Genomic DNA, 25302 nt, shown 5'->3' on the forward strand with positions numbered 1-25302 from the left:
CGTAGTTACTTGCTTAAATAAACTTTGTGTAGGATATTTGTCAAATATTTTATTTAAACTAAAGGGTTGAGGGCTAGATAATTGGTTTTCTTGATATATTATATCTTTTAGTTTAGTTAAATATTCTTTCTTAATTTTTGGATCGTCAATTTTATCAATTATGTCTAGTAGAAATTGTTTATCAATATCTTTTGTTATAACGTTAATAATTTTACAATTGCATAGATTATCAGACAATTCTTGTGATTCTATTGAAGTATCACTAATATTTCCTATCTCATCTATAGAGTTATCACTACTCGATTCTTCTGATATTTCTGATTCTGATATTAATAGTTTAGTTAATTTTTCTTGTATATCTGGTTGATTTTGAAATATTTCATTTATCTTCTTTTTCATTTTACATTCCGTGGATTTATGTCCAGGTCTTTTACAATTCCAACATACTATTTTCTGCTTATTATTTGATTTGTGCTTATTATTCTTTGTATAGTATTGATTTGTTGATTTTTTATTAAATTTATTATTTTTATGAAAATACTTAGTTTTATTATGCCTATGCTTTAGTCGTTTAATTCTTGATGGAGGGTTAAGTTGATTATAGCCATACTGATCACAGAATGATCCCATAGTTATTTTAAACTTAAATTTATCATTTCGTTTTTTATCTTTATGTTCTTGACATATAGCTAATCCTTCTTTCTTTATAAATGCGAATAATTGTCCGTAAGTAATCGTATTCCAAGGGATTGGTTGTCCTCCTGAATACTCTTTTAATTTACCAATTACTCTTTCTGCAAAGAAAGATGGTAATCCTGAGATAAACCGTTCTTTCCAAAATGCTTGATTACAATCGTTTCTTTGGAATATGTTTGTTATAAAAACATCCTTGTACCATTTAAAATCTCCTAATGTTGGACACCTTAAATTTGTTAATATAATTTTTTTACTTTCTAATTCTTCTTTAGGATTTCCAATAAAATGCATTGTTAAAGTATGTATTAATACTTCTACTGCGTTTTGTACTTCTATATCATTCATAAATCCTTCTTCATCTTCTTGTTGTTTTATTTCAACATGATTAATTATAGATTCTTGTGTAATTGCGTCTAATGAGTTATCCCACCAATATCTTAATGCTCCAGTAAATCCAGATACTAACAAAATGCATGATTGTTGATCATTATTTCCTCTACCTTTGTAAGCCATTGTAGCCATTACCATTTCTTGAAATAAATTTAGCATTTCATATTCTGATCGTCCATCTATATTCCATTCGTATATACTTTCTCCAGAGTATTCTTTACTAGTATATTTGTGATGTTCTTCAAATAATAAATCAGGTGGAGTATGCCTAGGATAATATGGTTTTCTTGATTTATTTTTTATTCGATTTATTTCTTGTATATCGTTTTCTGATTGTGAGGAGGTTTGGATAGATTCATTGTCATCTTCATCTATAGTGTTTATTCCTTTTCCTTTATCTAACCTGTCTAATCTGGTCGAAATTGATTTTAAAATTTCATTTTCAGGAAATTTGATTTGTCTTGTTGTTGGTTTAAAGATTGGGTAGGTCGTTGATGAGAAAGGGTGTTGAGTGTGTTGGTCCACTTTTCCTTTTTCATTAATATTTATTTTATTATCAATGCTATCTATCTGTTTAGAAATTGTATGTAGTATTTGACTTTGATAATTGTTCTGTTGATATATAGATTTAATATCTTGCATTAATACTGGTTCTTTATCATCTTTGTTAGCTCCAGTTTTAAAGGGTGTAGCTAAAATTTGTCGGTTTAAAGTATTTATCTTTAAATCATTTAAAGGTGGATGAATTGCTTTAATTTTATTTCCATCCACTTGTTCCCATACTTGGCTTAATGATACACTCGCATTAATCGTCTTGAATGGATAATTGATATTATGAGCTATTGAATAAATTTCAAACCATACGAAAAATGGAATATTCATTTCTTTTAGTATCATACAATCATACCATTTTTCTCTGTACTCATTGGTTTGTTGTTTAGAGAAAGTTTTAAAATACCAACTTCGTTTTTCTTCATTTTCTTTTGAATAAAAGTCTTCTCTTATATATTGTTTATCAATTTCGTATTTTTTAGTTATAACATTTATTGATCTAAAATCTGATGGAGTAGGTGATGTTGGATATGCATCTTGATCTGGTTCTGCTATTGGTGCTTTAAATCTTATCGGTTCATCTTGTTTAGTATTTTGATTTACACTTTCCGTTTCTGAATTTGTACTGGATTGACCCGTACGATATTCAGAAAAAGAGGCTCTTGAATGATACGAACTTATTCTAGGTGGAAGTGGATCCCTATAAGATCCAAACCTTAATAATATTTTTCCATCTTTCTGCTCAATTATTTTGGATATATTCTTTTGCTCAAAATTTCTAGGCGGTTGAGTAATTTCAATTTTCCATTGATCTGGAATAGTTATTTCATCCCATTTTAATTGCTTTGGTGTGTATGTAGCTGTTGGTGTATCTTTACTATGGACTGCTAGAATTGTTGTTTCTCCTTTATCATCTTGTAATAGACATCTTGGGTTAAACTCAGAAGTTGATTGCTTAAAATAAACTCGATAAAGTAGAAGATATCCATGTCTTTCATTTTGAAATTTTATTTCAGGTAAATGTACATTTAAAGTTAAAGTATTGAGTATGGTTGGGTCATGCAAGCTTACTTGAAAGTTAGGGGCACAATTAAAATATACAGCACCATTGCATAAATTTGATTGTACTGCTCCTAAAAGAGAGTCTTCAAATTTTAAGAGAGTTTTATCTCTTAATAACATTAATATTGGCGAGTCTATACCTGTTCTTGATAAGGGTTTTATAGCAATTTGGATTAGACCAAAATGAATGTAATTAAATCCTTTTTGCTTATATTTTTCCAAAGCTAGAGAAGATAATAACTTAATTTCTTCAAATTCATTTTGTAGAGACAAAGTTTGCTCATGTTCTTTAATTGAATAAGCTGTTTTAAAATCAAAAGTTCCTATTTGATATATATGTTCTGGATTAATATGCGGTAAATGATCTCTTGATATTTCTTGATTAAACGTTGTTATTTTTGACATAATTTCTCTTGAGTTAATTGTTGAATTTGAAGAGGTTGATGCATTTTTTGATTTAAAAAGTTTTCTAAACGAAGACGCCATGATTTAATCTATATTTAAACTCATTATAGAAGAGATACTAACCGATTCTAATTGGACACAACTGAGGTTTACCAACGGTCTTACTGCCTTCTCTGGACTTGCTGCCTGGAACACCTACAGTAACAGTGTTTCTTTAGATGGTGAGGATCTTATCTTGACAAGTTTAAATCAGATTAATACACAGAAATCTTGTTTCTAAAACCCTTTAAACAAATTGCATCGTTTGAATAATCGTTTGGCTCTGATACCATTTTAATATAATGATTCCTTAATAATTTGTTTTAATTATTGTAACGTTATTACTATTTTGATATACAAAATTTTAGAATTTGCTATTTATAAGAATTTAAGCGTTGTACACAGAATATGATTAAAACTTACTTTTATTTATCTTGAGTTGTGATACAATCTTTGATACAAAATTACAAACTTAAAACTTAGAAAACACAGGAAATTTTAGAGAGGAGGGAGAGCTTTTAGAGAGTGAAGGTTTTTTGAGAGTGAAATTTGCTTGTGCCCTCTTCCTTGAACATAATTACGTATTTATAGGCAAAGAGTGCTTGAATAAAGTCTTGCAACGTGTCGTCTTCTAGTGGTGCCGACACTTGATTTAATACGTGTTGAGTCTTGAGTGGTGCCGACATTGCTGTCAAAAACTGTTGTTGTTTTGTGCAGAAGTCTTCGTGTGGGTCCCATGTGGGTCCCGCCATTGTCGGTTGGATTCTTTCTCGAGATTCTTGCATAGCTTTTTCGCGAGTCTTGTTATACAGATATACTCTGTATATTATTTTGTAGATAGTAGTAATAAAATACAGAGAAGAAAATACAGAAATAATGTACAGAGTCTACTAGAATATACTTAAAACCGAAATTGTAAATATAGACATACTTTTTTTTTTTTTTTTTTTTTTTATATATACTCGAAAATATATATATATATATTAATTAAAATATAATAGATATATTTTACTATTTTTATAATTTCAATTTGAATTTTTTATTGAATATTTTTATTTTTGTATTTATATTGTTTTTTTTAAATTATCTTCCCGCAATCACAAACGCTAGCTGGAACCAGCTTTTGAATCTATGAGATTTAGAGCGGTTTGAAACGGTTTAGAGCGATTGTTGCAAAACGCTAACAACCGCTACCAACTGCAAAAACTGCGTTTTTGCGGCGTTTGCAGATAGTAGCAGAGAAACCATCATACCCTACCCTTAGTATATAAGAAGAAGCAAGAATAAGAATGACAATTGTAATCTATACAATACTAAAAGTAACATATCCTCAAAGGAGAGAGTGTCCACGTCATTAAAATAATCATCCAATCATGAAGCTCTATTGTGCTACGTCAAATCGGCTCTACTTTACACAGTTTAAATCTGGGCTATTTTTGTGGGTTGCCAATACATTTCTAATGGCCCATATCAAACCCATCTCTCCTATACCAATTTTCGTCTGAACTCTGAAGGGTTGATGGTTAATCGTCTCCGACTCTTCCATTTCGTCGTCACCGTTTCGGCTCTTTGTAATTCGCCTTTACTGCGACCCACTTTTATTAATCAATTATGTTCGTTACTCCTTTCGTCTCCTTTTATATAGAGCTTTCAGTTCCTGGACATGTTACCCATCGGGTCTAGGGTTTCGATCCAATCCCATCTATGTTGATTAATTTGTCACCCAAAAAGATTCAATAACGCTTGGAAGTTCTTCTTGGATTGCTCTTCCTCTTCTGGTACGTGTCTCCTGCAATCCAGTTTCTCTAAAAATGTTTGTTTGCTTTCAGAAAATGTTCTCTCTATTGAGCATGTGCAATAGATGAGAAAATTTCCAGGTTTAGGTCATTTAGCTAACGATCACGTCACAGAGATCAATGACTTTATTTCAGTTAATAGAACATTTCTTACATTATTAGCACATCCACTGATGGTTAACACTTCTAAAGGGAAAGTGGAAGGTCTACAGCTGTTTACCTAAATGTCCCTCAGAGACACCTTCTAAAATTATGACCTGTTCACAAGAAGCCATCGAAAACAAATCTATTTGACAATCAAGCAAGATAAAGCACGGTAAGAAATTCTCTACAGCCCACAAAAATTATTACCTGATCCTGCCACTTAAAGTCACTTCCAGTGAGTTTTTCAATGTCTGGGCTCACTTACAAATGAAAAAATATATATATATGTGTGTTTGAATTGTTTTTTGCTGCTGACGTAGTGATTCCTATTATAACTGTTTTTGATATTGAGATTGTTTTTGTGATTGTGTTTGTCTCTGAGACACAAAGCTAACGTTTAAGTGATTTGAACATATATTTAGAAAGAAAGCAGTTGGGGGCAGTAATAGCGATATCAACAACCTGGATGGTTTAATTGGTTTGCGAGGAGGTTTATGGAAGAGGGAAATAGAGAATGAGCTAGATCACCGGAGCTTGAGGATCAGAATCTTTCAGCTACGCCATCTGTCCTGAAAATGTGATTGCAGCGTCAGTGGTGGTGAAATCTGCTATGAAGAATGCAGGCCATGGAAACATGTCTTACACGTCGTCACTAATCTTGGGGCGATGCAGGTTATGTTGAAGCTGAAGGATTATAATGGATCTCATGTAGAAGGGTAAGCTTTGGAGGACTATATGTTTTTGAACTCTTCGTGTGTGCCTATGTGAAGCCACTGGAGTCTCCTAATCTTCAGAATTTCTTTCTTGAGAACAAGCTCGAGAATGCGCCGAAGGATACCCTGAAGATGTAGTTTAGAAATTCACAAAATTTTCCTATTGAAGCACTTGACATTCTCTTTACCTGAAGCTGAAGCTGAAGCTGCATAGGATACTTCTCTTGGACGATGATGTGGTTGTGCAGAAGGATTTAACGGGGCATTGGGAGATTGATATGGACAGGAAAGTGAATGGGGGCTGTAGAGACTTATGCCGGTTTGTTCCATTGGTATGCTCAGTACATGAACTTCTCGCATCCTTTGATTAAGAGAAGTTAAATCCGACAGTATGCGCATAGGTTTATGGAATGAACTTCTCTGATCCTGATGCTTGGAGAATAGAGAAGTACATAGAAGAATACCACTATATTCAAAAACTGCAGCCGACAAGAATCTGCTTCTTTGTGTCTTATTGGCTTTGTTGTTTGTTTTATGAACTGGCCACGTGCTCACAGTTATACCTTTTTGTTAGTCTTTCCGTAACGATTTAAACAGCTTGAGAGGGGAAAGCTTCTGAATGTGGATCCATACTTGGGGTTAAGAGAAGCAAACATCACTTTCCCTACTGAATCATAATTTTCTGAGTCTCTCATAGTTTTACAGTTACAGTATTAGGCTGTTGAGAATGATTAAAGCATTACGAGATCTTCACTTCTTACTATATATGATTTTGCGTTCTATTTCATTAGAAGTACAGTTCCTGAAGCAAATTAAGTCTGAAAGATTGTAAAAATAACAGATGTGTTTATGGCTTTTGATTATGCTCATTAAATCGCATTACAATTTTTTTTTTAATTGTTACCTCATGTCTATTAACATACCATTAGATTTGTCCATAGTTTATTTATAGTGTTATACCAAATAAGTTTGTGTAAAGATCAATTTATGTTAGAGAATCACTAATCAATGCATTTTGAGATTGCTTAAATTTTAATATAAAATTTCTGATTTGCTTCTAGCTATTCCAACTCCATCTTAAGCGGTTTAATAATTAACTTAAGAGTCTAGAATAATAATGGAAACTAGAGATTGATCCACGCGGATATTGATTCTTACATTTTTATATATTGATATTTATTTTTCATAAATAATGTTATATATTTTAGATGAATCGTAATATAACTAATTGTATTCAAAAGATCTCGACCGAATCGGATAATAAGGTAATATGGTTATTTTTATTCCAAATATCTGAACCCGTTCAGATACATTTGTTATCTAGATATTTTTAGGTTCATATACACCAGAACCAAACTCATCTAGACCCAAACTCATCCATACCCAAATGACTCAACTCAAAATCCTCACATAAATTTATAATATTCAAACAGAGCCTAATTAAAAAAAAAAGATATACGGAAAAAACAACATGTCCCTAAATGGATCTAATGTTCATGCCTAACTTATTTTATAAAATAATAAAAAGACTCTTTCTATGTGTTTGGCTAAATTAAGTAAAATAGACAGAATTTTTTATTTAGTAAAATAATTATATCAGTAAAAAATTAAGTGACAATAAATATAACACAATGTTATTATTTTGATTTAAGTTATTATTTTATTCACAAAACATGTTTTTGAATTATGTTTTTTTCTAAGTAATTTTCCAGATCGATTGAAACTAAAATATTTTTTTTAGTAAAACAAACTAAACTGAAAGTTTAACCATATGCAAAACTCAGTTATTTTTTATTTTTTATTTTATAATTGGCACAAATTTAATGTTGATTAACTAATAAATAAAAAGATGCATTATTATTATTATGGTAATATAATTAATGATGTGATGTATTGTTAAGGTAATATAATTAAAGAAATTGTTAAACTGATTGAAATATGGAAATACAATTAATGTAATTATATTAATGAAATTACTAAAATGACATTATACTTCTTTTTCAAACAATTTTCATTTATAATGTTATCCATATTTCCAAACATGACAAAAAATATTTCAGTTTTAATAATATAGATATATTTCTACGCTAACATACAAAGTTCATATTTAAACCTCCTACATAATTCACATTTTTATCATACTGTAAAACATTATTTACAAAATAATAAATACCAAAATATATTATTGAAAAAAAGATTATAGCTTCAAAATTTAAAGATTTATTTAATCATCTTTATTGGTCTTAAAATTTGCAGATTTAAATATTCAAAAGGATCACACATTTACGAAAATATGTATGTATATGAAATTAAGGTTATCAACCTATTCTTTAAATAATAATTTTAAACTAAATCAGATGATGCATAAAAATATATGATATACAAAATTAATAAAAATATTAAAACTTTTATAAATATAGAGTATTTTAACTCTTAATAAATTTTAAACATGATTACCAAAAGATTAATAGAAACTGTAACTATGTTTACATATAAATTATATAAATTAATGATATTCTAAACAAAAAATATTATCTTTCAAAACATTTCAGTCTAATTTTCCAAATATTATATCAAAACAAGTAAATGATATAATATAACACAAAAATAAAATTCATTTATTTTAAACCTTGAGGTTTAATTTATACTTCCTCCATTAAAAACTTGCAGTAAAAAACTCAATAAATTAATAATGTTAGGGTTCTCATATTTTATTAATTTACAAAAATATCCTTTTTAAATTTATATATTTTAATGTATGTTACTATGTTTTAATTAAATATATGAAGAACATATGATTTCACGGTATATGTATTGATTAAATTTTTTAAATAGAAATTCTATATTGTTCTTATTCGATTATATAGGGTATACAATAAATGTAAATTGATTTTAAGTGTAAAATGAAAATAAGATTAAAATATTTAGAAATATTAAGAAAACTAAATATAAACTTTACTGTGAATAGAAAACAAAATATACAATATATTGGTTATATTCATATCATATTTATATACATTAATTTTTAATTTATATTTATATTATGACCATATATTTACATAAAGTTTTCCAAAAATTTAATCTTATTAAATTGTGTCATATTTTATATTAGCTCAACTCACAAGTTTTTTTCAATTTATAGTGGTTATTAATTTTTCAAGTATTAATTTAGGTTTTTGGAGTTTCACACATATTAAAAGCATTTTAAATTTCAATTATAATTATATTATTTTTGAATTTTCTATTTCCACAAATTTTAGCCACTCAAGTTCAATAAACAAAAATAATTTCTTTTAAATTCACAGTTTACTACTATTACCTTATAAATACACTATTGACAACGTAAAGTGCATTTGAAACATTTTTTTTCTAAATTTATATTTTATTAATACAGAGATGTATTTATTATTAAAATTATGAACGAACAAACCGCGCGTAGCACACTCAATATTGAGCTCAAGATTAAAGAAGTCATGGAGTCCAGTTCGGAAATAGGGAAACGAGGATATTAGTTTTTATATTGCAACGAGGATATACATCCATGCTTTGTAGTCAGAATATGAGACAGGAATAATATGCATTTTCCCCTACAACTCCACTAATTATGTGGATTATAGATTACCTTTTGCATAATTTTACCATCGGTAACAAATTGAATATTCAAGTTCTCTACCCTAAAACACATGTAGCTTAGTTTCTATGCAACAAGTGTCTACTTTTTTCCTGTCTACACACTGGACGATTGATGTTGGTTTATATTCTCTATATTGTATCACATGTTGTGACACATACCCACTTTTAAACAGTTTGACTCATGCAACACCCCAAAGAAAGAGGAATCAAGACCAATTATTGTCTTATTTTGGTTTCCAACATAAACACTTCACCACCTTTAACTAACTCAGTTTTCCTAAACTAATTACAAACTTTCAATATATGAAACTACTACAAGCTCAACAGCACAAACATAAACATGCAACTGTAAATTACAACGACAATAAGCACAGTCAAATTTCTAATGTTAGTTATGCAAGTCATATTTTTTTGGTTACATAGACTGCACATAAAATTCACAATAACTAGCGTAGTAATTACTAATATACAGCAAAGCACCAAACAAACAAAAATGAATCAAAATTAAGTTAAAAAATGATTCAATAATATAACAAACCAAAATTTATTTTAAAAGACATATCCAATCAAAATAGATCACATTGTAATTAAAAATTAAATAAAAAATATTTAAGGCTATTTATTTGAGATGAGATTCCGATTTTTTAAACTAAGATAATTTATGTTTTATACATAACTCTAAAATCTCGGACTTGATTCTTCACATTTTGTTAGTTAATTGTGTTACATATAATAGAAATACTTAATTCAAAATAAAAATATAAAAAAAATCAAATTAAAAAAATTAGTTATATATAATTTAATATATAAAAACTCACATACAAATAAAAATGATAAATGTAACAATTTTAAATATATCATCCGCGCTATGCGCGGAAAAAGGATCTAGTGTATTGTAATTGAAAAATACACACACTGCGAAAAATGTTCATTAACTGAAGAAGTTTTCAAAACAAAACTAAAAGTGAACACACTAGTTGCAAGACTTGTGTGTAATAAAAACAGAACACAAAAGTTCTCTCTCACTACATACGTTACAAAGTCTCGAGATTTCACAACTTTTGCATCAAACAGAAAACCAGCCAGAGACAGACAAGATCTAAAAGTGTGTTTTCTTTAGCTAGACATCATCACATTATCAATAGATTGAAGAGCTTGGTTTGCAAAAAATCTTACATCAACATCTGGATCCTCGCTTAGCTCCACAAGCCCTGGACGAATCATGTTCTCTACAACCTTTTAAATTTCACCACCAACCCAAAAATTAAAACAAAACCATATGGATTTTGCGCAAACCAAATGAATGTTCCAAGTGATTAGATTATTTACTTACTGATTAATCCACTATTGGAATGAGGGACTGAAGCACTTTAGCGACATTGAATTTGATGTTTGGAACTCTGTGGTAAATAAAAAAACCTTGTTTATTATACTTAAGATGTTTAAAGTACAATGATTATGAGTCTTAATTTATAGTGAGAACTTGCCTGTCTTTAGATGCAGTGATTACCACGGGCAAGAGTTTTGAGCATGTGATCTCTGAGCCTATCACTGGTGCAAGAAGAGAAACCGCACGCAAAATGGTCATACGGTATAGATAGTGAGGGTTGTTAATCATCTCAAGAAACTGCAGATTAATTAAAAACGTTTAATTGAATCTAATTTTTGCTAAGTTGCAAAGATTGTAGACAAACCTGAGGAACTATATGTTGCATTGCCCACTCATGACCAAACTCTTCAGCAAGCCGCTTCAGATTGTTTGCAGCAGCATCACGGATCGAGTGAACCTGATGAGAGCAACCGCAAAAAGGGTTTCATTTGTTGGATAATCTAATACTTTTTCCCCAGTAAAGGATAGAGAGAGAGAAAGCAAAACCTTGTCTTGTAACCATTGCATGCAAAGAGTCGAAGAAGCCACCACCTAACTGACTTGCTAACAAAGGGATATACTCGATTATAGCAAGTCTTACTCTCCAGTGTCTATCTTCAAAAAGTTCCACAATTGCTGGCAACAAGGACCGTGACAGTAGATCAATCCCAATAACCTGCCAAATATAGAAAAATTGGAATCATCAACAAGCAAAGAAGGATGAGGTCAAGTTAAAAAGAGTAGCATGGTCAATAACAAACCTGATTCACTTGGTCAAGTTTGCTGATAATGTTCAAGCATACATCTGGAAACTCATCTTTCAAAAGAGAAAGAAAGATTGGAAGGAGATGCTCAATTGTTGCATCCTGCAATGAAAATCAATGTAAAGTCAAAATCTGCAACTTTCTTTCTCCAAGAACATCTTCCACCACAGTAGAGTCAAACACATGTTGTATATTTGCAAACGCTCTTACCTTACCCAGGACTGGAGCCATTCCCATTATAACTGAGGCCAATGCAGACTTGATGTGCTGAGAAGAGTCAGATGATAGTTCCTACAGGTTGAATTACAAGAAACTATTAGTAATAGGGATACCTTATGTAATAACTTTGAGCACAATGGGTTTTTCTTAAGCATGTACCTTTACAGATGGGAGAATGTGCTGAATAGCAAGTTCAGGGTTTAGGATCCGACAGAACTTGGTAACTTTTTCGGCAGCTGCTATGCGTACTTCAGCCTCATTATCACGGAGTAGACGCACATATGCAGGCACCAGCTCCGTCCTTAATATATAAGGTAAAGTAAATAGTATTAAGAAGAAGTAAAGGGCATCGTCAAGATAGATCAATAAACATTAAAGATAATTTAATGTTATCCCATGAGGCTAAAGACAACCAGCATTTAGGTCTAACAAAACATCCTTACCTAGTAGGTTAAGGTCCCACAGCTTCACAAAGCTCATAGAGCTGGTTTGCAACCATATAAAGCACACGCCAGGACTTGTCCTGCTCAGTAACAAAAGTACTAATTTTAAACATCTCATTACTGTAGATTTTTCAAAGATAATCAGGGTAAAAGCCTATATGTTTTACATGCAAAATTACATGAGAGAAATTAACAATCAAGGGAAGAATGTGTGCGACACAATCCTGTGGCTCCAACAATTTCCCAAGAGCAGCACAACCCAACTGCCAATAATCTAACCGAATCTTGATCTGATTTTTTTTTTTTTTTTTTGTTCAAATCCGAATCTTGATCTGATATGAGAGCAAAAATGGAAAATTAAGAAATGCATGCTTTAACAAGCAAAGCTAGAGTGTGAAGCAAATCATCAGATAAGAAATTACCATCTTGAGTAAGATCATCAAACATAGACATAATGCCAGTCTTCAAATGCGCTGATTCAATAGTAGCAACAAACTTTCCCGGATTGGTTGTTGCAGCTCTCCGCACCATTGGCATATCATCTTGACAGAGCTAGGTATAAATTGATCTTAACTCGGTCTTCAACGTATTTGGGGCGCTTGGGTATGCAATATGGAAAACCCCACAAGTTGAAATTCTAGCTGTGAACCATTCTCAAGCTGCAAGTCTCTGTTAAACATGGAGTGAAATCTTCAGATATCTCTTATTTCAACGATACCTTATGCAAAATTTTTAGTAAAGAGAACAAAAGATGGACGATCACATGCACAACCACAAACCAAAACAACTACTTTAAGAAAATGGTAACAAACAACCAAACATGAATTTGCTGGATGATGTAGAGTTCTAAAAATCGGTCTACGTGCCAGCAAATCGGTCTAAGCCCCTGCCTAAACATTAGTCCTCTATAAGAGGCCTAACCACCGCCTATTAGCTGGGTCACACTAACCTTCACAAAACTAAGTAAGCCATTCGAATAACATCAAAAAACCAAATACTGAAATCGATGATGACATAATGAGACTAAGATGGACGCTCACGGGCATAGCCACAAACCAAGACAACTAACTATATCAGACGACTTACATCAACCACTACGGAGAGATAATCGGTTGCCTATTCCAAAACACTGGGAAGCTTCAGACTAAGTAAACCACTTAACCAACATCAAAAATTAAACACAAAGAGTTCTGCTCTCCTCCTCCTTGTCTAACCTTAACCAGTGGTAAGAAATGATCAACCAATTCACTCTCCCTCATCTGCGTCCCAACTCTACAAAGCGACTCCACAGCTTTCTCCTCAACCGTCGAGAGAGTCTCCAACGGCGGAAGCAGATCATTCGCATGCTCAACGCCTCCAGCGTAAGGAATAAACACTCCCAGCTCTTCAGCCATCGCAAGCAACACCTCGTCATCGTCTTCGTTGTTCTCACTGAGGAAAGGGATCAGCTCTTTCCTCGTCCTCTCTTCTCCAAGAGCACGAGCAATCGTGGAAAGACGTCTGATGGAATTAAGCCTTAGCTGAATATCATCGTTCTTTAGCTCGTCTATAAGTACTACGATGGGGTAAAGCGGCTCTTCGATCGTTGACATCGTGTTTTGATACTTGATTCTCATCTTTGACAAATAAAAAAACAAAATTTCAAATCAGACGAGAACCTTAAGATAGATCTCAATAGATTTTGTAGTAATCCGACAGCATAAACAATTGTAAGTAGTATCTGGATTGTTATGTTCCTTTGAGTTGGATGAAATGAGAAAGGATTTACTGATTGTTGGCACCTACGGGCGTTCTATCGATGAAGAAGTACGAGACCTGGAGAGATTGTTCAGAGAGAGAATGAAAGCTTTTTCTTCGCGTCTAGCATATTCAAACATTCATTACAGTGGGCCGTGAATATTCTTTAAAAAGGTTATTTAATCAACAAATAGCCCATTAGCTTCCTTTTCTTTTTCCTTTTTTCCATCAAAATTTAGTCAGATGGAAACGAGTTTTGTTTGACAAACTTCAAGTTAATTATTTCTTGTTTGCTGGATAGATTTTAATTTTTTTTTTTTTGTATTGATGGCATTTGATTTTCCCCCTTTTTTTTGTAAAATAAAAATATGAAACGCAGAAAAAATATCAATACAAATATAAGATTTTCTTTTCAAAATAATGGGATTACAAACTTTTCCAACTTTCCATAACATAATAGAGGGATAATAAACTTGATAAAGTACGTTGACTAAATAAATATTTATACATACATAAACATGTACCCTGACAGTTATTTAACTAATTTTAATCTTCATCGTCAAGATTGAGAAACAGAAGATATGCAAGCAAACCAAGAACAGGAACAAACCTAAGATAACTCACTATCTCAACCTTACTCTTCTTCACATTTTGAAGGTTCTCTCCAATCAACCATGGCTGAAAAACTGTGTATAGACATATATCCCATATAAAAGCGTAAGCTAGTCTCTCCGATCCCAAATAACCAGTCAGATACTGCCATCTCTCCATTATTCCACCGAAACCTCCATCTGCTCGGCCGTAAAGAGACCACAGTGTCGATATCAGACACACCGTAACACCGGTGAGACCAACTACCGACGCACCTTTGGTCATTGCTTCGCCAAGTTGAGACCTTTTGCTCGGTTTATCATCTGGGTCAGCGTCATTGAGCCGTATGGCCATGTATGGGATCAGAAACGCTGTTTCCATTCACAAGATCAAATCATATTATAGGTAAATAACTAAATCACAAGGCAAAGTAACAAGTGTGTGTTACTTACTGTTTGTGAGGAACATCATGAGACCCCATAAGACGTCAAGAGAGCTTTTGAATCGATCTCTCTTTCGGTCTGTGTATAGCAATGGAGCAAACATGAGTGTCCAAGCTATTACAAAGTTGAATAACCCTTCAGCCATCTGTTTTTTTTTTTTGTTTTTCAAACAGAAAATGTAAACATTTTTCAGCAGATCGTTGAATAGAGTAACACTAGTATGAAGAACAGGAGCTTCTAGGACATGAATACCAACTGTTCTGTCAGAAAAATTCTACATCAGAGATCATAAAATCGACAATGATCAGAGAAACATAGAATCTTTAAGCTGAATAGACCTGAGTTTGTGAGAGGCAAGATAAAGAAGAAGTTCAACGAAAGTCCCAAGAGAGAGTTCACCGTCTCTGAACTAATTGCCCAAACTGGATCGCCCTGTTGATCAAAGAGACTTTTAGTAAACAAGATTTGTACAATACTACCAGATGAAGTATAACGTTGGAGGGAATCACTCACGGGAGCATAAGGAAGAAGGAAGAGCCATAGTATGTACACGGCTTCAGCTGTCCACAGTAGATACCGAAGGATGCCCTGGAGAGGATCATCTTCAGCCTCAACAGTTGCCGCCTCTGCTTTCCGGCGAGCCAAGCATAAAGTGGATCTGTCTCGTGTTCGTATTTGGAAGCCGTCCATTGTCTGCCGTGGATTGCATAGATCGACGGTGGGGATTTGGCTACTCCGGCGAAACTGGCACCGGATTTGTAACGATTTTGTGTGAAGGTTGTGGACGGAGTGACGTAGGTATGTCACCGACGCTGAGGTTACCAGAATCATCCTCGTCCCTTCCCTGCATTATCCAGTATCAGCCGTAGTCGGGGAGAGTGATTTATACTTGAGACTTAGAGCTTGATTGGTTTCCCCGCTACCACCCGCAAACGCAGCTTTTGCGGTTGGTAGCGGTTGACAGTGTTTCGAAACAATCATACAAACCGCTATAAATCGCTTCAAACCGCTCCGAACCTCTTAAATTCAAAAGCTGGTTCCAGCTAGCGTTTGCGGTTGCGGGCGGTTGCGGGAGGATAATTTTTTTTCTTTTTTTTTAAAAACCATATAAATACAAAAATAAAAATATTCAATAAATTTTTAAAAATGAAATTATAAAAATACTAAATATATCTATGATATTTTAATTAATATTATAAAATTTTAAAATAAAAATATTTTCTATAATTTTAAAAATTTAAAACTATAACTTTGAAAATATAATTTATATATTTATTATAATATTATGATTTTTGATATTTTTATAATTATATAAAATGTAAATATTGTTAATTTATTATTTAACCGCTACTGTATCTAGTAGTTAACCAGTCATAAGTATCCCGCAAACGCACCAATTTTTAACCGCAGAACCAGTCGTACAAATCTCTTAAAACCGCTAAAAACCGCAACCACCCGCATCCGCAAACGCCCGCAACCGCAACCGCAACCGCTGCGTTTGAACCAGTCAGGCCCTAAGTATGGGTTATATTTAATGAGAAGCCAAACTACAAAATAACAGCATTACTGACTAATTTAAACAGAATATCAAGTTTCGTAGCAAAAAAAAAGATCGGCAAACTTATTTCACTTATCAAAAAAAAAGATCGGCAAATTTTTGGGATAATTTGAAGAAATTTTACAATGAATCCAGAAAATCCACATCTCGGAACAAACTTTTTCGAGTATGTTGCACAACTGATAAAATATTTGGTGATTATTAGAATGCATGAAACAATAATCATGCCATAAATTTAATTGTTTTTAATTATTATTTATTATTTTGTTATTGGATTTTAAGTTTATTATTTTTAATCATAATTTTTTAGAATTATTTTTTTGTCTATTAAATATTCTTTATTAATTATTTTTTAGTATATGTGGGTGGGTAAACCAGTCAGAAATGATCCGCAAACGCAACAATTTTCAAACGTTGTGCCAGTCATACAAAACGCTTAATAACGCTAGAAACCGCAACCACCCGCATCCGCAAACTCCCGCAACCGCAACCGCAACCGCTGCGTTTGAACCAGTCAGACCCTTAGAGACTCGTTGAAACGACGGCGTATAGTTTTTCAAACTAGAAAGGAACGTTGCCGTTTAAGTCGACTCACTATTACCTCGACAGGCCTTTAACGGGCCAAGGCCCACGATAGTAATTATTTATACGCCGTTTCGGACCTGTCGTATAGAAAAATGGCTCGGTCAACAACTGCATGCAGAAAGGGATTAACTGCGGACCAAAAATGTCAACCAATTCTACGTTACTCTCTCCAAGTTTTATGGAAGCTAAGTTAACTTGGCACGCACGTCATACTACACATATCAATACGGCGATGGCCAATTTTGTCATAGATGCCCAATGGTTTGAATAAGATTGTGAATTATGCTGTCACTACACTTGAGTTAAACATTGGCAGTACAGACAAAAGTACCCTGCAACGATACATCATATATCACTCTTTCCTTCTCGGCAACCGTGAAATATATAGCCAGACAGCAAATACAAAGAAAACATACCTAATCATAAAAAGGCATGAGTTAATATCAAAACCATCGCCAAAGTTGTATCTTCTTCCTATAACCTCTCTACAATCTTAAGCATTATAGACTCAATCTACTACATAAAACATCAAATCTTCACTTCTTCCCTATGCACTAACAAGAACAAAAACTGAATCGGCCTACTCGCATCCGCTACACTGACAAAACTTCTACGTTATCAAAAATAAACAAACCAAGAGTGACGATATGTGCAAGGTTAACTAATTCATTTTTTCCCTTGCGGACTACTAACCTTAGCCCACCAAAGTGAACCGATCAATAAATTAAACTCCAAGACTTCTACCATGCTATGGACAAAAATGTGAAACATCCACATCAACAAAAGTTGTGGCCATATCATGACAGGAGAAGGCACACAACACACAAAGCGCGACATACTTACCAAACTTGCAGGAGGAGAGAGAGAGTACGGCCCTAAAAAAAGATATAAGTCACAATTAGTGAACTGAACCACAAGGAGATAGAACAAAAAGAGAGGCCTAGTTGGAAAAAAAATCAGGGAGATATGATTTAAGCTCCATACCTTCATATTTTGTTTCCTTGCGCGGTTCTCTCCTCCAAGCAAACCTCCGGAATGACAATAACACAGTTTATCAGATAATATGTAAACACGTGAAAACACCAGAAAACAAAAAATAAATTGAAAACTACGGAAAAACAAAAGGTGAAAACTGCATATTAAAAAGGATAAGTAGATAAGGAAGAAAAACAACTATTTCAGGCAAAACATGAACCATCACAAAAGAAACTGCGAACAAACACAGTTAAAAAGGGAGGACAAACTCTAAAACCTATTCAAGCAACAGTATCATCCAAGTTCAAACCATAGACCAATGAAAATGCAAAAGTTTTTACTACCAATAAACAACCATTGTACCTTCTCCTGTGTGCCTTTAAAGCATTGAAAGACTTTAGGACTGTGCTAAGCCATGGTAGATGTCCTGGAGAAAAATAACGTCAGGCCCTCTAGAAGACCATAAGAGAAAAATGATGCAATCCAACATCACAAATAATAATGAGAAGGTATCCATATAATTGAAATATGATTCAGAATGGCCCTCTCCTTATTCAGATTCCAAACATAGATTTCTACAATGAGTAAAGTCGGCAATGAGATTACACAGGAATATAACGAAAGAAAGCTCCATTAGCAGGTTGTCTTACAATAAAACCAGTAAATTCCCATTGAGAATCGCCAACGGTGAGAACTCCACCCACGCCAACATTGTAACCAAAGCACTCAAGCAGCAGAAAGAAGATGGAGACAGTTCAAAGATTAGAACCTCGAATTAAAATTAAGATGTATAATGTACAGAGGACAGCAGCATTTCCTGATATAACAGAGAAGAGAAAACGGCAACGTAGTTTCATTTGCTAGTGATGAATGGGTGAGCTAATGCCTGTTTTACAGTCAGCCTCTTCTCGGGATCAAGGATGAAAATTTTGTCTAAGAGATCCCTGAAATGAGCTAACATCTTGGGATCCTCACCAGGGTAACCTTTAATAATTGAACCAAAATCTTTCGGCTTTACATTTACGATCATTCTCTTCATCATCTGAAAAGAAAAATATAGCATATTACTCATAGTCAATTGATTTCAAACTGCGAAGTGTCAGAGAAAACATAAGGACTGGCTTTTTACCTTTCCACTAACATTGTCCTCCTCTGTAGCGTAAAAGTTCAAGTCATGATCAAAGTGCTGATCAATAAATGCTCCCTGTTGAACCGAAAGCATAAGTACAAGCATATTAAGTTCTTCGTTCTAGTTCTCTATGGAAATCTACTTTAATGCTTACCTTACGAAGCATCTTTTTGGGGAAGGGGCCTTTCAGTTCCATATGAAGGCGTAACATGTCATTATTTGTGGCGCCAGGGAAAAGAACTTTCCCACAATATAGCTCATATAGACAGCAGCCAACTGACCATATATCCAGAGGATGGTCATAGGTGAGCCCCAGAACTGCCATGAAAAAAATAAAAGCTCTAATCACATATTCTCTAGCAATAATAGATAAAATATTCTCTTATTAAACCAAAAATATGTTAATTCTCACTGCAATCTAAACTTACTGATTTCAGGGGATCTGTAAAAACGACTAACAAGATATGGCGTAACTTCATTTTTGCCAGCAAACATCGCATTACCGAAGTCACAAAGCTTTAAGACGTTTTTGTTCTCATTTACCTGGACAAACATAGGAATTGTCAACTGTTAAAAAGCTAGTTAATGGAGTATGAGAAAGCAACAGAAACGTATAACAGACCAGCATGTTGTCAGGTTTTATATCGCAGTGAAGAACCCCACAGTTCTTCAAGTGTTTAAGGGCAATGAATAGCTGCTTTGAATAAGACCTAACCGCAGAGAGTTTAAGACCGATGTTGCGGCCAAACTTCTTCAAGACCTCACGAAGATTCAAATGGAGCGACTCAAACACCAAGCAAAGATGATTCCGATACTTAAAACTTGAAAGAAAACGAACACAATGGCGCTTGTCTTCTCGGTCAGAACCAGCCAGCTTCTTCAATATCTGCACCTCAGTCTGGCCAGCTTTATGCCTAAACGAAATGAGATATAATAATGAGCTGCAAATGCATATATATGAAAAAAAAAAAACAGATATTGCATAAAGAACTCGAAGTAAAAGTCAGGGCCTGTGTAGAATGCACCACCTACATTGTCTCGTTGTTACGAATAATTTTTATAGCCACTTCTTCAGGTTCAGCTGGTCCAGCTTTTAAATCTTTAGCACGAACCACAGTAGAGAAGACACCTTTTCCATGTGTAGCAATGACTTCATATCTACCGTCAATTAGCTCGCCAAACTGATAGCCTAAAAAGTAGAAGAGACTCATATTTTTAAGATGAAAATTAACAGAAGAGCTTCTACGAGTTGGAAAGGTGAGAAGGTGCATGAAATGGTCACAAACTTAAACAATGAAGTATGAACTAGTATTAATAAGTAGGAATGTAGCTAAATACACACAGAAAACAAACTTACTGTAATAGCCCTCTGCATCATCCCAATTATCATAAAGCCCGCTCCTTACCATCGGAACACCATCACCTTTCCCTCGCGTGTGGTCCTACAACAAAAAAAAACCTTACATAACAAAAAACCCTTACATAACAAAAAAACTATTACCAAATGAAAAAAGGTTTTCTGAGGATCTGACTAATAGATTCATGGCGATAAGAGAAATTTCAGATAATAAAGGCTACTGAACGATAAGATGAAAAGATGCCAACTAATTCGATTTACATACCACTTTTTCATTAGCAGCTGGGGACTCTCCAAATATATCATCATGAAACATGTCAGCTGATCTTTCACTCTGGAAACATAAAATTATATAAGATTGAGAAACATCACCACATATATATTTTCAATTATAATATAAACATAAAACCAAAAAAATATTCACAATCACACACGAAACCAATACCACAGAAACAAAAATATTTCATTTGTGAACGCACCTTCGGGCTACCTTCGCCAAGCCCGGCTGGAGCTAAAGTCCTCTCTGGGTGAGAAATTCCAAACATAGTAGGTGGCGCACCAGTTGTTAATGATGTTTTGGCAACATCACTATCTATAGCATAAATGTCCGAGTTATCTTTGGCTGGATCAGCATTAGCAGCTATGACAATAGGGGAAGAAGCCGAATCTGGAGCACCATTTTCTTTAACATCATCTGCCACGAACAGAAAACTAACTGAGACTGCCTGGAAGCTGAAAATCTCAATAATTTTTTTGTACAAGTGCATGTGGAAATCAATCAACGTAATCTACTGAAAACTAACTGCAGCTTTTCTGCTAAAGAGCCATTCACGCATTCCAAGTTGAGAGGAACAGGTTCCTTGTTAACCTAAGGGGTCGTCTGATACACAACACGCAAGTGACTTCCAAGATTCAAGAACTACATCTTAACAACCAAATAAAAGCGGGCCGATGAAGAATTTTATTTACAACTCCAACCACAGTACGAAGGTCCATACTTGAACAAATAATCTGAAACATCATGCTTAAGCCGTTATGTATAATGATTGCAATGAAGGATGGGGAATTACCTTTCCCCTTATCCTGCGAAGAAAGTTCGTTTTGCTGATCGGGCTTCTTCTTATATTTCTCCAGTATGGCTTCCATTCGCTTCCTACTCTCCTCCTTGATTCTGTTTAGTTCTTCTTCTTCTTCCTCCGGAGATTTCCATATAACTCCTTCGTCATTATCATTTTGAGCATCCTCATTTCTGGACGTGATCGCAAAATAGTTAGGAGCCACACAATATAACAAAGCTTTATCATCTGTAATGAAAATATTCACAAGGGTTAGGACTATTGAAAGAATACCTTTCCCCGTTGCCCACATCAACACTTTTATACTTCTCGTTATCAGTCTTGAGTTCTCTTCCTTTGTCCCTATCTTTGTCATTCTCCCTTTCCTTTTCTCTCTTCCTCTCTCTACTTTCATACCTTGTTCTATCTCTACTCTTACCTCTTTCATTGTCTCTGTCTCGAACATAATCTTCTTCCCTCTCCCTTCTCCTATCCCAATCACTGCTCCTACCTCGTCTTTCCCTTTCCCTTTCCCTTCTCCTATCCCTATCAATGCTACGCACCCGTTCATAGTCTTTCAGCCTTTCACGCTCAACCTCAATCATCCTCCTACTCTCTCGTTCTCTTTCCGTCCTACGTTCACTATCTCTCTCTCTCCGTTTACTTCTTTCTGAATCTTTATCTCGTATGCTTCCCTCCCGGACCATATCCCTCTCCTTACTTCTTTCTCTTTCCAAGATTTCTCGACCATATTGCCTGTCATCTTCCCCATATCGCCCACGTCGATAATAACTGTCCTCAGTTCTCCCTGCTTCAACTCTGTCATATAGATAATCCCTACTCGGATCATGATGTCTCCGTCTGACTGGAAACTCATCCGCCGCAACAAGCCTTGATCTTGACATTTCCCTCTCCCGATCATGTGACCTAGACCTACTCCGAGCACGGAGTTCGTTAGACTGCCTGCTGTTTGTCGGAGACCAGTTACTATTCTTACGCTTCTCCTCAGAGTTTTCCAAAGAAAGTGAGCTCCTCCCATTATCATCACTTCTCTTACCAACTCTGTCTGAAGGACCTCCATACTCTTTATACCACCTCTTGTCCTTCCTTTCAGATTCACGAGTTAGAACACCATTAGAAGTCTCGGCATTCCGAGCAACAGAAACCCCATCGACAGTCTGCAAGCACAGCCACAAGATTTTCGGAGAATTTATCATCAGAAAAAGAGATAAATGAGATACAAAACTCATGAGCATACATGACAAAAAAAATGAAAAAAAAAAGCATCTACATAATCACGAAACCAGTTCTTACAAATCAAGGGAACGCCATCAGTCTCCATTGAACGCCTAGTGCAACTTCTTTCTTAGATATGCATTGAAACACTCACGTTATCTAAAGAGAATACTCTCAAAAACCAAAACTTTTATCATAAAGCGGAAATTTCAGCTTGATGTAAAGGCATAAATGATGTTTGGATACTGAGGTCTACTACAAGTTGCGTATGGATAAAAAACTCTGGTATCAATCAGATCATTCTTATCCCAGCATCCAAACAGAATTTCAGCCAAATAAACAGGAAATTTATGAGCAAAAAGACGTAAGAAGAGCGATTGGAACAGACCAGATCGTCGCCTTGAAATTCATCGGATTTGATTTCCCTGATTCGCCGTCGGAATCTGGCGTCTTAACATTGGCGAGCCCTTCTTCATCTAGAATCTCCCCCTCCTCAACGTCATCCTCACCGCCGTGACTATCTCCAATCGGAGTAACATCCATCAGTTCCGTCTCATCGTCGCGCTTCTTATCACGGTGATGTCGGTGATGGCGCTTGTGGTGGTGCTTGTGATGACGGTGCTTGTGCCGCTTCGATGATTTATCGGCCTCGTCGGACGGTGAAGACGAACGGTGGTGCTTGCGGTGGTGAGATTCGATCTGCTTGTCGTTCTCCATCAGATCGTCGAAATTAGGGTTTGTGCTCGATAGGAATCAGTTGGTTTGTTTTCCCCTCTTTCTCCCTCGCTACGACTTGCGCGACTCGGGAATTAGTTCAGCTTGTTATCCACCATAAATGGTTTAATAAAACCCGAATTTTAAATTGAAATAAGCTGGTTTAATTTTCCGGTTACCAAATACCAATTGGTACAACGAGGCTTATTAGTTATTAACTTATTAATGAATACAACATGTAGGTGAAGGCGCTTAACGAACTCCGACCTCGTCTTCTCCGTCCACTTCACTCCTCTAAATCTCTCAGATCTCTCTCACTGTGATTTATCGAATAGCAACAACAATGGCGGCTTCTTCTTCGTTTTATCAACAGCTTCGCTATCCAATCCCAAATCCACCATTTCATTCGCTTCCTCCGTCTCCCCTGCTCCCATCCCTTCCCTCCGCCGCGTCGTTTTCCGCTCTCCGTCTTCTCGCCGCCGAGTAATGACGATCCGATCCAAGATTCGCGAGATTTTCATGCCGGCGCTATCCTCCACCATGACGGAAGGCAAAATCGTCTCCTGGATCAAAACCGAAGGCGAAACTCGCTAAAGGAGAGAGTGTCGTCGTTGTTGAGTCCGATAAGGCCGATATGGACGTGGAAACCTTCTACGACGGTTATCTCGCCGCGATCGTCGTCGGAGAAGGAGAAACAGCTCCGGTAGGCGCTGCAATCGGATTGCTGGCGGAGACTGAGGCTGAAATCGAAGAAGCTAAGAACAAAGCCGCCTCGAAACCTTCCTCCTCCGCCGTTGTTCCATCTCCTCCTCCAGCTACTTCATCCCCCGCTCCGGCGATCGCTCAGCCTTCTCCGGCGGCAGCGGCGTCAGATGGTCCGAGGAAAACCGTAGCGACGCCGCATGCTAAGAAGCTCGCGAAGCAGCACAAAGTGGATATCGGATCCGTTGCTGGAACTGGACCATTCGGTAGGATCACGGCTTCCGACGTGGAGGCGGCGGCTGGTTTAGCTCCCACCGTGACACCACCGCCTCCTCCTCCTCCCTCCTCCTGCAGCTGCACCAGCACCAACAGCTAAAGCTACCACCACTAGCTCGCCTCCTCTATTGCCTGACGCCAGCATCGTCCCCTTCACAGCAATGCAATCAGCAGTATCCAAAAACATGATTGAGAGTCTCTCTCCGTTCCAACGTTCCGTGTTGGTTACCCAGTGAACACTGATGCACTCGACGCACTCTACGAGAAGGTGATGAAAACGCATACACATTGTTCTAATACTCGTATCAGCAAATTTAATCTTTTCTTTTCTTTTTTCAGGTGAAGCCAAAGGGTGTGACAATGACTGCTTTATTGGTTAAAGCTGCAGGGATGGCTCTTGCTCAGCATCCTGTGGTGAACGCTAGCTGCAAAGATGGGAAGAGTTTTAGTTACAATAGTAACATTAACGTTGCGGTTGCTGTTGCCATCAATGGCGGGTTGATTTACGCCTGTTCTACAAGATGCTGATAAGGTAATCAATGCAGTGGAGAGATGTAGAAAGTAGGTAGCTTTGTGGTTGAACACGGTTTTTGTCTACGCTTACTGATTGGTGCGAGTCATGTTGTTTTTTTAGTTGGATTGTACTTGTTATCTCAAAAATGGAAAGAGCTGGTGGGGAAAGCTAGAAGCAAGCAATTGCAACCTCATGATTACACTCA

At 35.3% G+C, this 25302-nt stretch overlaps 1 protein-coding gene and 3 pseudogenes across 5 annotated transcripts; 1 reads left to right on the top strand and 3 right to left on the bottom strand.

The window, feature by feature from the left end:
- Window positions 1–10337: 10337 nt before the first annotated feature.
- Window positions 10338–14195, bottom strand: LOC106437958 (annotated as a pseudogene).
- Window positions 14196–14430: 235 nt separating this feature from the next.
- LOC106437960 lies at window positions 14431–18893 on the bottom strand. 5 transcript variants are annotated; one of them, XM_022692727.2, is made up of 11 exons: window positions 18765–18867; window positions 18478–18541; window positions 18124–18167; window positions 17983–18014; window positions 17346–17471; window positions 17156–17268; window positions 15510–15840; window positions 15335–15428; window positions 15249–15256; window positions 15006–15141; window positions 14431–14924 (listed from the first exon to the last, which is right to left on the bottom strand). In XM_022692727.2, exons 6-11 carry the CDS (start codon window positions 17251–17253, stop codon window positions 14509–14511), a joined length of 1083 nt encoding a protein of 360 aa, XP_022548448.1. In that variant the 5' UTR covers window positions 17254–17268; window positions 17346–17471; window positions 17983–18014; window positions 18124–18167; window positions 18478–18541; window positions 18765–18867; the 3' UTR covers window positions 14431–14508. The 5 variants fall into 5 exon arrangements, with proteins under 5 accessions (XP_022548448.1, XP_022548447.1, XP_048596698.1 ...); XM_022692726.2 differs by lacking the exons at window positions 17156–17268; window positions 17346–17471 and having other exon boundaries at window positions 15006–15251; window positions 18124–18169; window positions 18765–18893; XM_048740741.1 differs by lacking the exons at window positions 17156–17268; window positions 17346–17471; window positions 18765–18867 and having other exon boundaries at window positions 15006–15251; window positions 18124–18171; window positions 18479–18541.
- LOC106441857 lies at window positions 15158–23719 on the bottom strand (annotated as a pseudogene).
- A 229-nt stretch (window positions 23720–23948) lies between these two features.
- On the top strand, window positions 23949–25148 carry LOC125578088 (annotated as a pseudogene).
- Window positions 25149–25302: the final 154 nt, after the last annotated feature.

The sequence above is a fragment of the Brassica napus genome, chromosome A9, assembly GCF_020379485.1.
Source record: "Brassica napus cultivar Da-Ae chromosome A9, Da-Ae, whole genome shotgun sequence".
In the NCBI taxonomy this organism is placed as follows: Eukaryota; Viridiplantae; Streptophyta; class Magnoliopsida; order Brassicales; family Brassicaceae; genus Brassica; species Brassica napus.